Source organism: Osmia lignaria, chromosome 10, assembly GCF_051020975.1.
Source record: "Osmia lignaria lignaria isolate PbOS001 chromosome 10, iyOsmLign1, whole genome shotgun sequence".
NCBI lineage: Eukaryota > Metazoa > Arthropoda > Insecta > Hymenoptera > Megachilidae > Osmia > Osmia lignaria.
In genome coordinates, this window is record NC_135041.1 from 4,726,904 (window position 1) to 4,743,730 (window position 16,827).

The window sequence follows — 16,827 nt, forward strand, 5'->3', positions numbered from 1 at the left end:
GAATAACATAATTAAGCTCGAGAATCGTTGATTTTCTATCGAATTTTAAATTTAAAAGGTACAGATAGTAGTTCAAGGAAAAAGCAAGAATTACCTATTTGAGAACTAATTTGATTTCTAAAGCTTTAACTATCGAGGTGGATTCGCAAAGAATTAACGACAGTCCTTCTCAGAAATCAAAAGAAGAAACGCCAATTTGCCGTTAATCCGCAGAAGCTTTCCAAGATTCGAGCAGCAGTGATTCAGAGCCCTTCGAAGGGCCAGTAAATAGTACATAACGTTTATGTATCACATAGACGAGCACGTATAGGTAGTATAAATCAGTTATACTCAAGGATCTTCTTTCTACGACAAGATTATCGACGCTCGTCAAAGAGATTTTGTGCTATTGAGAAAAGAAGTTTATCTGGTCTCTTGCAAATTAATTTACTCTTCGTTATTCTGTGATCTTTTTACGCGCTGATCCAGTCAAATTTCCGTGGTATTTGTTGCATAATATTTTGTGTACAGGCAAAAATGTTAAAAGCGTACTACGTAACGTGTAAAATTTAATTATTGCACATCCTAACGAAACTAAGTAAGTTTAATTTATCTTCTGTATCTGGCGCAAGTATTTATGGCACGTTCTGCACCTCTGACATTCGAGATGGAATTTATAATTAATTATCTGTATAAGTAAAACGCTCTTTAAAAAGTCCTTTAAAGTATGCAAGAACTTACCGCAAAATATTGTTAAAAAAATAAATGATCTACTAGTGTGACAAATTTCTAAAAGTACACGAAGAACTTTTTACAATGTTTACCACTTCTGGAGACGACAGTGCATCGAAGTGGAAAATGTTTTCGGTGCATTTCGACCTGACCTCGACACGTTTACTCATCTTTGTCTGGTCGCTGCATATGTAAGTGAATGCGGTGCGAGCGACGTGCAGTATGATAATCTTTTACCGAGCACGATGGAACTTTTAACATGTGTTTCCACTCTTTATGTCACCCACTCGCTCTTTTGCTTTTATTCGTGTTGTCACGTACGCGTGTAATGTTTCTGACGCGCTAACAAACTGCCGCAACGAAGCGCGACGTAATTAATGTTACTTTAGAGGTGCAACTGGGAAACGACAATTAAAATGTACCTTTAAAAGATAATAATCATTTCTTAACACATTGCCAAAGGGAAATAAGAAATTTCATTTCTGTATCTGACGCTTATTATTATTCAAAATTATCATCTTCAAATATGAATCTAAAATTAAATTTCAATTATAAGTTATATGATCGATTAGAAAAGATTTCATTGTCATCAGAGGGTTTTTATGGTACCAGTTATTCTTGAATCAATTAAACATTGCTAACACCTCTTAAAAACCCAGTGATCGTTGCCACCTGTGTCTCTATTGTGAACGAGACAATCCTGGGTCCCTCAAGTGATGTTCATGGGACATCATGATCCGTAGGGTCGGTTTAATGGGTGTCCCCATGGTGCGGTCACGTGGCCTATATATACGTGTATCTGTACAGCATATACATGTAGGTGTGGTTATCTACGCCGTATGGGGTGGTATGCCATTAATAGCATAGCGTACGGTTGAATGACGTCACGTTGAATGATTTACAAGTAGGCTTTAGAATTCGACTTGATTACAAAATGCTGTCTTTTTTGAAGAAAGCATCTCCTAAAACAATAGAGCTATTTTAATAAAACAAACGTAGTATATCTGCTAGGGTGTATCTTGTTTCTAAACATCTATTCAAATAGTGTTGCGTAACATCCTTTTCTCTAACCCCTAAAGAAAATTAATCAAAAATAAAAATCAATTAATCATCATCTCTAGGATCATTTTTGCATTATTAATATCAAGAAAGCACCAGAAAAACGCAAGGCATGATAAATTTTGAAAGATCCCCATCAGCCAGTCTAAGGTTCCTCGTATTATAATAGTAATTATTTTATAAAGGGGACATCAAAAGGGAGGAAAAACGTTATAAACCACCGGAGAAAGGGATGAAGGGAGAAACAACACAGCAGTAGCTTTCCCTGTGGGACGGTCACGTGGCCTATATACCATGGGAAGCCATGGGGATTCGACGTGTACGGCAATGGGTACCACATGACGGTGTCCCATAAATAGTCTGCCGGACGTCGGAATTTCCATTATATCGCGTTCCCGTACGTAGTCTCCATAAACAATATCATCGAACTCCGCGGCGAAACGGCGTTCCCCATTAGGTGTTTGTGTGCAATATTTATTACGGACGCGGTCATTGTGATACGCGAGATTTATGGGGAGGTTTATGCTGAAAATCTGCAGGTCGTTAGGGAGGAGGAGGAACGGGAATAAGTTGGAAAATAGTTGAACAATTTGGGTGCTGTACGGTTAACATCTTGTTTACAGCACATTTACTTCGTAACTTAACCCATAATTGCTGTAATTGTTATTTTATCTCGTTAAAATTATACTGGCATGTACAAAACTTCATTGAAGTGCTCAGAAATTAATAGGTGAATTAAAGGAATAAAGAAAAACACAGTTGTAGTATATAGTCATTATTTTATTTAAACTCACATTTGTTGCTTTTCTGTGAATGGAAAATCGTTTGAAGAGAGTCGTTTGTAACAAATTCGTGAGTAAATTCACGTCTTGAAGGAAATAGTTCCACAGGCAATGGTATGGCCAAGTGTTTCAAGATACATTCCGACCGCAGGTGTTGATGCTCTTGGAACGGTTGGTTGTTAGCCGAATATTTTATGAGACGAACGAATACAGTTCTAACCCTCCTTGAATGATTCATTCAACGAGAGCGGTCCTTATACTGCACAATTACACTCTGGAAATTATGCGCTCGTATTTCTCTAAGAAGTCGCTTAAAATATACGATCTACTTAAAACCACTAGGTACTTATAATTGATTTATCAAAACCGACAACAGTCTGTAAATTTCCCAATATCACGTTTAATTCAATCTGCCATAAATAAGATGAATTAATAGTATAGAAAGTGAATTATAGGACACGGTGTAGCGTGGAAGTTTACGGTTTGTTTAACAGTTTCCATGATCCACCATCCGAATTTCCCCTTGATTAATGTATACTCCTAGTTTGGACTTGATCTCCTTGAAAACCGGCAAAGGCAGACTTCTCTCCCGGGACCAAATCATAGAGAACTTGTATCGTTGCTGGTGAGACGAGCCATTATCCGAACAGACTAGCATGCCAACGACGCTCTTGTACTTTGCCTCAACTATAACGTGCTGGAACGGTCCTGGGAATATAAAATTTTAAACTTAGTAAACTTGTCATTTCCTCACCATCCGTTCGAAGCGGAAACTTTCTCGGATGGGGTACGGGAGAACGTCGATCAGCTTATCGCTATGGATTATGAGACGAACTTTGATCGATAGAGCATGTTCCAACATATACATTACGCGTAATATCGATAATATGGTATTGGAAATATTGATCGATACAAATTGCAAAAGTTTATAAAAAGCTGATCGTCGTAGAATTTAGCGTTTAAGTTTTAAAAGGGAAATTAAAGCAACTTGCCTAGTATCCTTTTAGATCCCTGCAATTGCCAAGTTCCAATAATCTTGTTTCCATTGGTACTTCCATCAACGTTGAAACTGATTGGAATATTATTTTTGTAACTAACGGCTGTGAATTTAATCGCGAAGGTGCTGGGAGATGTCTGTCTAACCAGGAACCGTCCACATCTACTTAAACTCTCATTGATCGGCGTGCCAGCCGCGAAAAACCATTCACCTGCAAACTAATATTCAATTTCAAGTTTGATCACACAATATTTCATTTTTATCACTGCAATTATTCGATTTCATATTTCAAATTAAATTTTCCATTTGCCACGTTGAATTTTTTTTCTGATGGTAGAATGTATTATTATCTCATAATTGTTCGATAGCAACATTCTGTTTTATAGGTTCTGGCGAGACACGTAAATTAGAATCGTGCTTATGCAGCGAAATTTGAAAATTAATGTGTACGATTGAGCGTAACGAGCCAATATTGACAACCTTCGGGGCAGAGCGTGCGAGCTCACGATCCGCCGAGGCAGCACCTCCAAATTTACGTGTGTCGACATAGTCGAATCGTGCTCGTGGATATCGCATGACCGAATACGCTAGCGACGCTCGTTTCCATTTGCCACGTTTCTAACGAACGACTCACCTACGGGATAATTATGTGAACGCGATCCTGTTTATATGTACACACGTACACGTGCCGTTGAGTTTCATGCTTACAATTGTTTTGGGAGATAGCTAATCAGACGAGATACACGACATTTCGGTAGCTTTTCATTATGATAGTAGAATCATTTACATATCTCCAGGATAATTTACCAATTTGTTAATCTGACTAATTACTAAAAGCGTTATCAAACTTTATTTTCTGCAATTTGTCAAATCTTTCCGAGCGCGGACCATGGAGAGAGCCTCAATTTCAAAAATTATTCCTTCAATGTATGAAACTCTTTCGTTTAAATATTATAAATTTTTGTAACTATTTTGTAAATTTTCGATCTCGTTTGAGCCAGGCTTGGCTGTTCAAGGGTTAAGTAAATTAATATTGAATTATCAAGAACGATACCTGCTTCAAGTCCAACGACTGGCCAATATCCGGAGAACACGCCGTACAGTAGAACGTCAAACATAACGCGAAAATCAGCACCGGAAGTATTACTCGCGTTCGCAACATTTTCCGCGTTTCCCTCGAAACGATTCTGTTCGTTCGGTGTTGCGGACTGTTCGGAATATTGAAAGCGTAAACGCGGATTCTGACGGGGTTCCAGTTCGTTATCTACACAGCATCACTCATGGGGATTTGTCTAGTCTACGTCACTAGCGGAACGTACATGTATATCCGACACAGTCTGTAAACGCACGATCGTGTTTAAATACCCGTAGTTGTTCTGTTTACCAACGCTGCTGTTTATATACACGAACGAGAACGCGGGGCACGTTTGTCTTCTGAATTTGCCTATCGGCTTCTTCAGAATCACGACGTGAAATCGAGTCGTTCGCGCTGATACAGTTCAACACGGAAATCAAGAGAATAACGAATGGTAATTATACACTTTCGTTAAAAAATCATATAATATTTATTAAAATTTTAAAAGACTTAAAAAGCAGAAATTTGGAATTTCATGCCGATTAAATGAGGTAAAGTAGCAATTAATCAAATTTTAAAGGATAAAGTACTTAAAGTCTTTGTTACTGTTCTAAAACGATAACCTTTCCAACGAGTCCGTTCCCATAAATCAGACCGTTCGGAACTCGTTAAATTAATCCCTTAATCTTCGTTTGCGAAATGATTCCGCAAGAACTGCTGCTTCCTATCCGCCCCTCTCATTTGTCGAGGAGAACGTAAACCGCGTTTACTATCCCCCGAATGGCTGTTTACTATTCTGACGAAAGTTATAACTGCACCGTGTCTCGGACGATAATACGGTTTTACGATTTGGAGTGCAGTTAATTTTCTCGTCAATTCGGTCTTGATAAGTGTTTGTCTAAGCACGAACTGTTGGCTGAAGCTTAGCTAAGAATAACAGTTTGAAACATTGATGGTTATGGTAGCAACGATGTTTGTCTAACCGTTTAAGTTCACTTCGATTCTGAACTTCTCAATTTGTAATAAGAAATTTGTCATTTTTATTGAATCTTAAACTTTGAAACGACATGCCATAAGTGTTATTTCGCGATACTTTTATGCCATGAAACTACGATGAAAATGAATAATTGTCATTCGGTGGGAAAAAATTTAATAATTCATTGAATTTACCGCGAAATTTCAAAAGATCGTTGTTGAAATTTTTGAAAAGGAAAGCCTTAAATCTTGAGATTCAGCCGAGCTTAATCTCACCGGTGGGTGGCCGTGTCCTCGAAGTTTATTGAATCGTTTTGTCGGCCTTTTGTTTCCGGCACGCGATCTTTCTTCAAGGGGGGCTGTTCGAGCGGACAGCGTTACGGTCCAGTTTAATTTATTTGCCGTCATTATTACGTCGTGATTAAACCGGCCGTCTCGATTGTCCGAGGGATTCCGTTCCATGGGGAAGGATGGTCTGACTTTCGGTTTAATTAAAAAAACGCGATCACCGTTTTCAGAAGTCCCTTGGTTATTCTCTTTCTCGCTCGTTCTTTGTCCGAATGGAATCTCTTTCAAAGCTTTGCCAGGATATTTCCACCAATCAACTGGAAACGCTTTTCCTGTACCCGCCAATTTGTTTTCATTCGTTGCGCGATCTTAAATGAAGGGAAACCGAAATGTTCCTCGAAACGTTACACATGAATACGATCGTAAACAGTGGAAACTCAATCGGTGGATGATAAAACGTATGGATAGCCAGGCTAAGTCAAATAAGATGTGAAGTATTGAAATACAAAGAACCAATCCGAAATTTTAACAAAGCTTTCGCCATTTCTTTCTTACCTCCGCAAAATAACTCTTATGGAAACAGCTTAGAAACAGCTTAGTCGTGGAGAGAAGGGAATGCAATTAGAAGTTTATCCGGCAAGTAGCCTCGAGAGGTGAACGAAAACGATAGTTTCACCTTAGAAAATTAGCTTCGGGTCTGATAAAGGGTTGGTTAGTAACGAATTGGCGCAATCGTCGGCTACCACCCACGCATCGCGATACGTTTCTCGGTAGAGACACACAAACGTGCATCCAGTGAGAACGATACGGAAATGGGAAGGTTTGTTCTCCGGTAGGGGGATACGTTTTCACAGCGACGAGCTCTCTAACAAGGTGACCGCAATCTAGCCAGTACAGTACCCAATTAGCGATGACCCGAACCAGCTCAATTCCAGTGGCCCTTAAAACTATGAAATTAGTTCTCTCGCACGGGACACGGGTCCTTCCCTTGGAATCATTCTTTTCTCTGTTTTCCCACGCAACCAGCACGGAAACGAGAACAAAGAACACGATGACACTCTGAAGAGTTTCGCTTGCTTGGAACATAATTCTGCAAATTGAAACGCTTGTGCCTGGGTAAGCGAATGAATTTCACGAAATTGTTGAAATTGTTATACGAGAAACGAAAGTTTGTAAATTACTTTGAGGATAAATAGTTTTCAATTATTTTGTTATACGTACTCTTTTAACTACCCTGATGCAATTATCTTAAATTTGAATAAATGTTTATCCTTTCAGTATTTCAAGTAATATTTAAACATTTACAAACGTACATTATGTTGAAATTACGAAATCGTTTTTCGTAAAATCTAGAGTTAACGCACAAAAGGGATTTCAGGATGAAAAGAGTCGTCTCGTTAAAACGCTGGTACGGAGGGTCGGGAAAGACGAAACTTTTACGAAAGCTGGCACGGGCAGGAAATTTTACAGGGCACACAATGAAATCGAGGAAAGATGAAGAAAGCGCGAGGGTAGATGGTTCGAGCGAAGACGAACACGGATGATTAATGTACAAAACGGGTCTGTATAATTACTTAATTAAATTCATGCATCACGCGGTATTATGGGACGCACGTTGCAATTCGGCCCTCTGTAACGACCCTTTTGATGCGAAGCCTCCATCTCGATAACATCTCGAGCCCCCCTTCGAAACGGTTACTACCGCCTCACTTCTGACTCATTGATATTAGCCCGTGTTCCTAATAGACGAGCATATCAATAACTGATATCGCGGCTCCAGGGTACACGTAATTGTCTCGTATTATCCGGCTGAGTTATCCGAGTTATCTGGTTAATGAGAAACGGTGGTTATCTGAGGTTTGCTTGACGTAGATAACGAAGATGTGGATACAAAAGCTTTGTATGATAATCGTTTCGTTGTGTTTTCTTGCTATTAGTACACAATATTGAACATTTCAGAATTGAAATAATGTAAATGCCAGAAGTGTAAATTAATTAATTATTTGAGTAACGTTACAGGAATACCAACGGTTAATTTAGCAGCGACGAGTAATTCATACTTATCCCTTGCAGGTACAATTGCACGCATACGTCAAACGAGGGGGCTACATTTACCGGGGGTGGTTTCGTTGGTTTGGTCAGGAAACACGGCGATATTGGGAATTACAAGCAGACCGTCTTCCTCCCCCGTAATACCCTTGAAGCATTTGAATCAATTACTGCCTCGGGGTTCTTAGGCACCCCTATCCCGCATTACAAACGGCTAGTCCGGCGCAAAGTGAATTAATTAAGTGTCCGTAGGTAGGAAGGACGTCGGGTTCGAGCCGTATACAGACTCCAGGACGTGTTACGATCGGTTTCGCGACAGACCCATGCGATCGACCCCAAGAATCCCTGACCAGTAGCCACGAAGATCGCTTGATTGTCTCCGCTTAATTGTTAGCGAACTGGAATTGCTTAGTCGATAACGACGTTATCTTCGAGGACACGATTAGCCTTGGCACGATCTCGCGAACCCACAGAACGCGACCGGGAATCGAATTCGATCGGTTAACAGGCTACCGGTGGACGACCGGTGTCCATTCTGCTAGTTTGCTGCGTTTAGGGAATGAAAATTACAGAATGAGAGGCTGTTACACGAGGAAATTAGCTGGAAGAAGGCACGACCACGAGCGATTAAGTTTCCCTGGGAATCGTTATCGGTCCATGGGGAAGGATTTGCTATTTCAGAGAACCTAACAGTGAAACAGATGGGTATTTTAGGTGAAAACAAATCCTAGAATGATTTATTTGACTTACATCATTTTTATATAATATATTTGAAGTTGGAAAAATTTCTTTTGCAGACCACTGAAAATATTAATTAAAATTATCTACACGAAAGCATTTTAATTATATTGCCTCGAAATGGATGCAAATAGACTAGAAAGACCGTCACAAATTTCCAATAAGCAGAGAAACAACGGCGAAAAGAAAAGCTTTCTCAAACCGACAGAAGGAAAGACGAAAGTAATATCGTGAAAGTCGGATGTTCGACACAGGAGTACAAACACAGGGCATTTGCATGGATCTTTAGTTTGTGTTTTCACGTTGCTTCTTATCTCTGTGACGTCACAGTGTGCCAGAACGATTAAACTTTTCCCTTGTTGCGATATTTCCCGCTGGACAATGCGCCAGCAGCAAAGAAACCATGACAATGCTCTATTTGCATTTTTAGCTGGAACTTTCTGGTCATTCGCGTGCTTTTCTTCTTTTTTTTTCTTTGAGCCCAAGTGGCCAAGTTGCTGGATGAAAGAAACTTCTCGAGATTTTGGGCTAATGAACCCGTGGCAGGCTAGCATTGGCACGCTACGTGTAATAAATAGCTTCTCGGGATAAATCAATTTGCCAGGATGAATCTTGGAACATGGCCAATCTGCTTTGTAAACTTCGAAGTCATTGCTGGAATCCTCTCGCGATGATTCATTTCGTTGCTTGCCATCTATTTTATCTTTCCTGGCAATGTTTATAGGGTGCAAAAATAGTAGTTGAAATTGTCATTTCTTCTGTCTTCCATAATTTTATTTTTATAAATTACAGAATTCTTTTCAGTCATATTAATGTAAACAATTTTTTTAAATATAATTTAGACCGGAGTTAGGCATTATTACTTGAATAAATTTTCATTTAGAATAAAAACGTATTCGATTAATTAAAATAATAAATAATTAAAAATTCAATTAGTTATTCAGAACAGAAAAAATCTAATTTTATTTTGAATAAAAATGTCTTTAAATAAAAAATGATTCCCTACTTTCAAATAATTTGGTTTTATTCGAGACTTTTATTGAAATATCTGTAAATAAATTTTCAGTCAAAGGAATAATTGTTTCTGTTTTGAAAATATTTTCATTTATTGAATACATGTATCAGATTACTTGAAATAATGCCCAACACTGATTTAGACAATAATTTCCTTCTCATCGTCTCAGCTGTTGTTTATCTATTAAATTCTTTCCTGCTACTGTACATTATGACACTTTATACTCGTTTATATCGACAGTATTTCTTCAAGATAATTATTTCGTCCTGTCCATTCGCAAGCTCATTAGGCCATCATTCCGCCATTACGATCTTCATTAATTCGACGATTTCCACGCGATTTACGTGCTCCAATTATTATCCCGTAAAGGTTAGTATCCTCTTATCCGAGCCACCATCTATCCCCAGACCATAAAACTCGTGGCATCCCCATCGCACTGTCTGCTGCGCCCCTTGCGAAAACAGCCTGTACAGAGGCATAGGTGGTACGTTGCCTTTCATCGAAATCGGCTTTGCACAGTTTAATCTGCGCACAGCCGCCTTCGCTGCCTACCACGATAATTCAACAGCCACGGAGAACTTTCCTATTACAAATTCGAGGCATGTATTTACACGTTGAGTTGATAGAACGAATCAGTCGAGTACATGGGCTCTATAGAAGTTGCACAATCCGCTTCCTAGGTGGTTCGAAAGTTTCAAAGATTACAAGTTACTTTAACGGCGGGAGAAGACCGTGTAAAGGTAATCTGATTAAATGGAGAATTGCACTTTGACAAATTAAGAGAGCAAAAAATTTGTAAAAATTTCACTTATTCATTTTCTATGTCTTTCATCCCTTAAATCGTCGAACTCTTGATTCTCTTAAAGTTTCATTTCTATTTTCTAAAATTTTCATAGTCTTACGTTCCGTCAACCACACGTGTGAACACGAGCACTCGTGTCCGGCCTTCAACCGACCCTCGTCAACGATCAAACGATGAAGGCTGATGAAGGCGACTGTACGCAGACCACAAACTGTACGAGTAGCTGTTGTACTCGATAAGCGAATGCAAAGACTCATGATCGAATCGCATGATGTAGAAACGTTAAAGGATGGGTACTGGTCGGTCATCGTCGGGTCCCGTTGAAGAGGGAAACGCGGAAAGCGACGTCGATGCGGTTCACCGCAGGCCCGGTGTTAGGCAGTTCATGTTGCGGCCACGTTTCGAAAAGTTTCACCCGGTGAACCGTCGTTAGCATGATCCGTGTCGCTGCGGATTTGTACGTCAAAATTTATCGTTCTCGCCGCGTGGCACGTCTCGTTAATTATGCACGTATGCGCTCGTGATACGCGTCGATCCTGGAAAAGCCTGGTAACAAGCTTGATGCCGGTAGCTAGAGCAAGTCTGGGGACGTGGAAATCAATGCCCGACGTATTCACGTCCATTTTGATGAGATTCCGTTTCATCAGGGAAGCTCGACGAGTTCTCTCCCTTCACGAGCTGAACGCCAGTATGCGTGCGCCTGTGTTATCCGCGATGGGTGTGTAGGGAAAGTTAATGAGTCAAAAGAGGAAGAGTTTGGTGGGTCCATTAGCATCCGCGCGGTGCAAAGTCGGTGATTATTTTTGGAGGGACTCGAGTGGCTGGATTAGGCTACATTCGGTTGCTTGTTTTACGTTGGATGTAACGTTTCTTTTTTCATTTTATTGTAGAGATGACGCGAAACGAAGGGTGTTGTTTAAAATTAATATGGAGGTTGTATGATTTATGATTTATGAGCTAAAGCTTAATATTTAACCATGTCCGTCAGATATAAAAAATGAGATCGTTTATGAAAACGATGAAAGCGACAATTTTTGCGAATTTTAAGAAGAACATTTGACGAAGGGAACAATGCCCCGTCATCTGCAGCTGTTTCGACCACACTTTCCATCGGAAACTTTAAAAATACCGCTCGTTTGCACGTAATCCTTAAGGGATCCCCGTAATTTCCTAGTCTCGAGCTCCTCGTTGGCCGTGATCATTCGTCATACTTACCGATCCCAAATTGGTCCTGTACAACAGGCTGGATACAAAATATCACTGTAATCCCGCGGATTTGTGAACCTTGCTGGTCGGATGCGGCCAAACTTCAAATATAATGTCACCATTCGTTCTTAATAATCGAGCCATTTCTTCGTTCACCATATACACGTGTATGCATAAAGTATGCAGACAGAGGTGCAGTTTGTTTCTTTCTTAAAGTTGGAAACTTTCCAAGACGATGCTGTTTTCATGTAATTTATCATAGCTCAGATGTTTATAGAATATTCTTCTTCTCTATTCAACTCATCAATTTTTCTTCGCCGACTATTCGAGTCGATAGACAGGAAAATATCGGTGAGACGCGTACGAAAATTCAATAGTCGCGCTTTTCGGTTCCCCCTCGATGCACGCGTTGCGAGTGGCAGCCGGGCGGGGTATGCGGAATGATTTTCGGTAAATTCAGCACGGGACTCTGGACGTGTCATTCTGGTAATTAGATCGTATCGGCGTAAATATACGTGTGTTTCCACGTAAAGCAAATCGTTCGGTCTCTTTAATCATTCCACGCATACCAGAGAGCCACGCTGCACCGCTGACGAATTAATTAACGAGCCCGCTGCATTAATGATGTAACGTCAGGATTTACGGTGCACCCGACTCCGAGGGGTCGATTTTCTCCCTTTTCTACGTTCGCTCATCCCTGTGCTCTCTTTTTCTACGGTTATCTTTTTCCACGGCGAAATTGCCGAAGAAACTGATCCGAAATTGCGTTGGGTTGTCTGGCGTTCCATTTTCCGATTCTTATAGAAGATAAACGTGTACCATAACGATAATGGGGCATCAAATATATTTTAAGAGACGCGGTGAGTAATACTGGATGATTTATAGTATCATTTTTCTAAGTATTTTGGAACAGCGAACGCTTCTCTTGGTAATCTCGGATTTCGTTCTAAATTAGCCTGCACTGCGGAACAAAGACGGCAAATCGTATTATCTATGCGTCGTTTATGTTTATTAGCGAGCATAATCATTCGCAAAGCACGTTGGAACAAAAGCAATGCTAGATAGTTAATTCCATAGGTAGGTCGTGGTGAAAGCATCGAAATGCCGGGCAGTGAGTGTAATTAGCAATCGTGCGGCACCCTTTCCCATCGTCCCAACGTCACGCAACATCGCTCAAACGTGGCGCGGCATTAAATGTACCGCGAGTTATTAACGACGTTTGGCTTCCTTGGGCGCGATTTCGTGTTTCCTTGCAAAGCGGATTCCACGGTGCAAGGAAAAGGGAAGGGTTGTCCCTGAAACGGTGTTCGACGAACTGCGAACGAACGATAACGCGAGTGGGCCACCTGCGTTTCGCGCGACTTCCCAGAAGTCGGCGACGTTTGGGGGACGACCCTTTTAAGTGGTGACAAAGGTACCGAGCCGTTCCTCCCCTCGTCGAGTCACCCTTACGTAATATCTTGCCGGTAGTCGGATCGCGAGTCCACCCTCTTCTTCTTTCTTTTTTTCTATTCTATTTCTCTTTCCATCCCTTTCTCCGTGTTTCCACCGCTTTTTGTTTCCCCGCCGAAGGATATTTTCAAGGGTTCAGTGCGCGTTAATGGACGATTTAGCGTTGCGAGCTTGCCTGACCGTGGCGAAGGGTGAGAAGGGACGGAAGGTAAGGGATTTTGTCCTTTTTCGCGGATTTTTCCTATTCACAGAAATAGGAATGATATCTAAGTTGAAATATCAATTCTAGTCTTAAAAAATAAAGAATAATGATTCAAATAATTATTAAATCGGAATCTACGTGAAAATTTTACAAAAGGGTGGAGAATAAAGACGAGGAAATGTGTTAATGGATTCATCAGGGAGATTATTTAAATTTATGTGTCGAAATCGCGGACGTTCGATATTAATTTAGTGATTCGATTGAAATACATCGACATGGTAAATTTCAATGAAATTTCATGAGAATTCATGACAAGGCTATCGCGTCACAGAAATGTTCTACTCCCATTTAAGGTAGTTCAATCAATATTTTATTGAAATCGGGATTGAGTAATGATTTCCAATATCACTATCGGTGACGATCTGCAAGTTCGACAAAGCAATACTTCAGATCAGATAGTCGGCAATAAAGCAATCGAATTGGAAAGTTTCCGTTTCAATCGATCGAGCAGTATTAATTTCGAGCAAGCTTTAACCTGTCCGAAAGCTATCACAATTTTTTACCTTTAACGATCCCTTTGAAATTGATTTAATTACTTCTTGCTTCGTTGCGGCGACCTATATTTACGAGGGAAACGTTCTTACAACAAACTCTGCAAAAATTGTTGAACTCCTTTTTTTTATCTCCATCGCTAAATCATCTGTAGAGAAAGTAGACTTCGTAATTTTTCCAAATAAAATTACTGTCTATCTCGTTCATTTACGAAAGACAAGAAAAATCATCCATGCGAGGTAGTTTCAAACGAAACAAAATCCTCCCAACTTTCTCCATCGTTTCACGTTTCATCCTCTGTTGCGTCGATGTGGTCCATTGAACGTGTTGGCGTGAGCTGAAAGCCCGATGTCGGCCGAGTAGGCGAATATCCGCCTAGCCGGTTCTCACAGTTGATCGCGACGAGCGGACTGGCAAGTCGGAATGGAAGGGTGGATTTTAATAAACCGGAAGCTTATTGTGCGGTCCGTTTGGGTGTTCGGCTGTTCGCGAGCCTGGCTACAGACGGTATCATAGAGGAAACAGAATGAATGCTGGCTCTCGCGACAACGAAGAAGACAGCGAAGCGACAGCAGGGTGTCGAGATGGGGCGGGCAACGAGGAAAAGAACTCGAGCCTCGGGGGCTGCATTGTTGCAGTGCCGGTGATTACGACTGGCAAGCGAACTTCTTCCACCTTTTTTTTCCGTTTTTTTTCTTCTTTTTTTTTGCAGCAGCAAGTTCACCGAGTGGTTTCGCCCAGTCGAGATGCCCTCAAGGTCCTGTGTCTTGTTATCACCGCGAGTTCTTCGCGTCAGCTCTCTTTAAGTATCATGCCTTTCCTACGATTTGCTTGATTGCATCGTTAAAGCCGAGGTCGTGTACTAGCCGTTGCTGTTTCGCTGCTTCTCTTTTGATGTCGCACCCTCTCACGCGCGATTTCTTGACGTCTGAAAAAGTCGCGCGAAAAACAGGGATGTTTGAAGCTTTCAGTGGTAGCCTTCTTACAGTTGGTATTGTTTCAGGCCACGGGGGCGAGTCTTCCATTTTTAGAACGATCTTTTTAACGTTGCGGTTATTATTCAGGGGATATATTTTGTCGTTCAAGGTTACTACTTCTTTTTTTACTATAAATTTTTCCAAGAGATTCTCGATGGGCTTCGTTAAGTGTAAAAATAAATTCGTAATAAAAATTATTTTTTAATCAAGCTCGATAACCTATTTCAATCTTCTATTAAAGAATAAGGATCTTTTTTTCAAGCATGACCTTTGACCTTTATATTTTTCTTTACCATGTAACCTTTGCTTTATTGAACGCTTTGTAATTAAGAATATACTCGACCCGTTCAAAAGCAGTCTTTCAATTCACGAACCTGACAGATTCTCGTTATTGCGAACGTTAGAAGAGCTACGATTTCCTTATCGAACAGAGGGTCGTCTCCGTTGAGCTCCGTTTAACAAGAAACAAGGGCAGAAACAAGGCGGATGTTGGTTGGTTCTCAGGGAATCTCTAAGACGACTTAGAAACAGGACTCTTTCAACGTGACGGTAGGGAACATTGATGTCTTTCCCAAAAACTCCACCTTAGGGGTGCAAGAGCAGTAGAGTATAGAGGATGGCCCGAAGGAGGAACTTCTAAAATCAATTAGCAGCCCCTTAGGCGATGGGGCTCGGTTCCCGCGACCGTGGAAGGACCCTCTCCATCATAGGATAAGGGGTGATAAGGAGGGGTCGACGTTTATCCCAATAGAGAAACCGGCAGAACAATCACGCCGTTTCTACGAGTATCCACACGTACGGTCGAGGGGTGACGAATCGTGTGTGTAGGTACCTGCAGGGGTTGCAACTGGCGTGGTTCAACCCTTCCGCGCAACTAGCGTCCCGTTGCCGCGGGCTGCTGAGATTATCGTGAGACGACTCAACCATCGAAGGTAATGGACGCTGGTTAAACACCTCCGCGCTAGATATTTTGCTCTAGGAAACGTTTCATCCCTTTTCTTATTTGATAGATATATTCATAAATTTCAATCAATCAGTCTTCTCCGTAGAGAGTTAATAGTTTAAATAAAAGATGTTTAATATTAAAATTCTGTTTCGTCCGACGCGGAATACAATGCACGACAGTTCCCGAAGGTCGGTTTATGACATGAACGTGCAAAACAAATTCTGGTAGAGATTAACTTTTCCGCATTTTTATTAATCTTTACAACCGACAATTTCACTTTCGCGCGACAGTAAACTTTATTTTCTCGAACCTCTTAATCCTAATACAATAGCTTCGAATTTTGCGCCTCGCCGTCCCAACAACTCGAAGACATGTCATAAACCTGAAGACCTGAAGAGTCGACCAGCAACACGTGCATAACGGCATTTGCTAAACAAAGGTCGACTTGAAGGAAAACCCTGTACTCCGTCAAACCTTCGAGAACCCCCTCCTTCCACAAGACAACCCACACTCTCTCCCCAAGAGGGGTGGCCAAAGGGCGGACACGCGAGTCCACAATTTTCAGAAAAGGACGTTGATTGGAAAAGACGGAAAAATCAGCAACGCCTTTTGACAGCACTACGAGGTGCCATGGCAAACATGGGACGGTTTGCTCGACACTTCTCTCTCGAACGTCGCATCGATGAGAACACGAAGGTCTCTCAGTTTCAAGGCGCACAGGCATACGAAATCGGCCACTACAAAATAATCTTCACGTCCAACAGTCGGGACGCGAAGTCGAATCCTTTCTTTGAACGTCGTTCGGTTCAAGTGTGACGGCATACGAAATCGGCCGAACTCCATTCACACATTTATCGTCGACAAAAAAAAACTATCGATTACAGTGTCCAAAATTAACTTGGCGGACACGTGTTGTGTAGCGTCACGTACCTAAAGGTTTAGTTGGGCTTTACGACCCCAACAAGGAAACAATCCGCGCGGCGACACGCAACACAAGTTTC

At 41.1% G+C, this 16,827-nt stretch overlaps 2 protein-coding genes across 2 annotated transcripts in view; one reads left to right on the plus strand and one right to left on the minus strand.

Moving 5' to 3' along the window:
• hwt (SH2 domain-containing adapter heavyweight) overlaps positions 1–16,827 on the plus strand; it is a 165,151-nt gene that overhangs the window by 100,782 nt on the left and 47,542 nt on the right. The gene's annotated exons all lie outside the window — the stretch shown is intronic.
• On the minus strand, positions 3,040–4,711 carry LOC117611554 (uncharacterized). Its single transcript, XM_034339518.2, has 3 exons — positions 4,604–4,711; positions 3,545–3,767; positions 3,040–3,260 (listed from the first exon to the last, which is right to left on the minus strand). The coding sequence occupies exons 1-3, from the start codon at positions 4,709–4,711 to the stop codon at positions 3,040–3,042; spliced, it is 552 nt and encodes a 183-aa protein (XP_034195409.1).

Bases quoted from the DNA above. Each gene is read 5' to 3' on its own strand.
- LOC117611554 (XM_034339518.2), bottom strand. From the start codon at position 4,711: ATGTTGCGAACGCGAGTAATACTTCCGGTGCTGATTTTCGCGTTATGT. The intron at 3,768-4,603 runs GTATCGTTCTTG...ATTGAATATTAG, and splicing joins AGTCGTTGGACTTGAAGCAG to TTTGCAGGTGAATGGTTTTT. The intron at 3,261-3,544 runs GCAAGTTGCTTT...TTATATTCCCAG, and splicing joins GGGATCTAAAAGGATACTAG to GACCGTTCCAGCACGTTATA.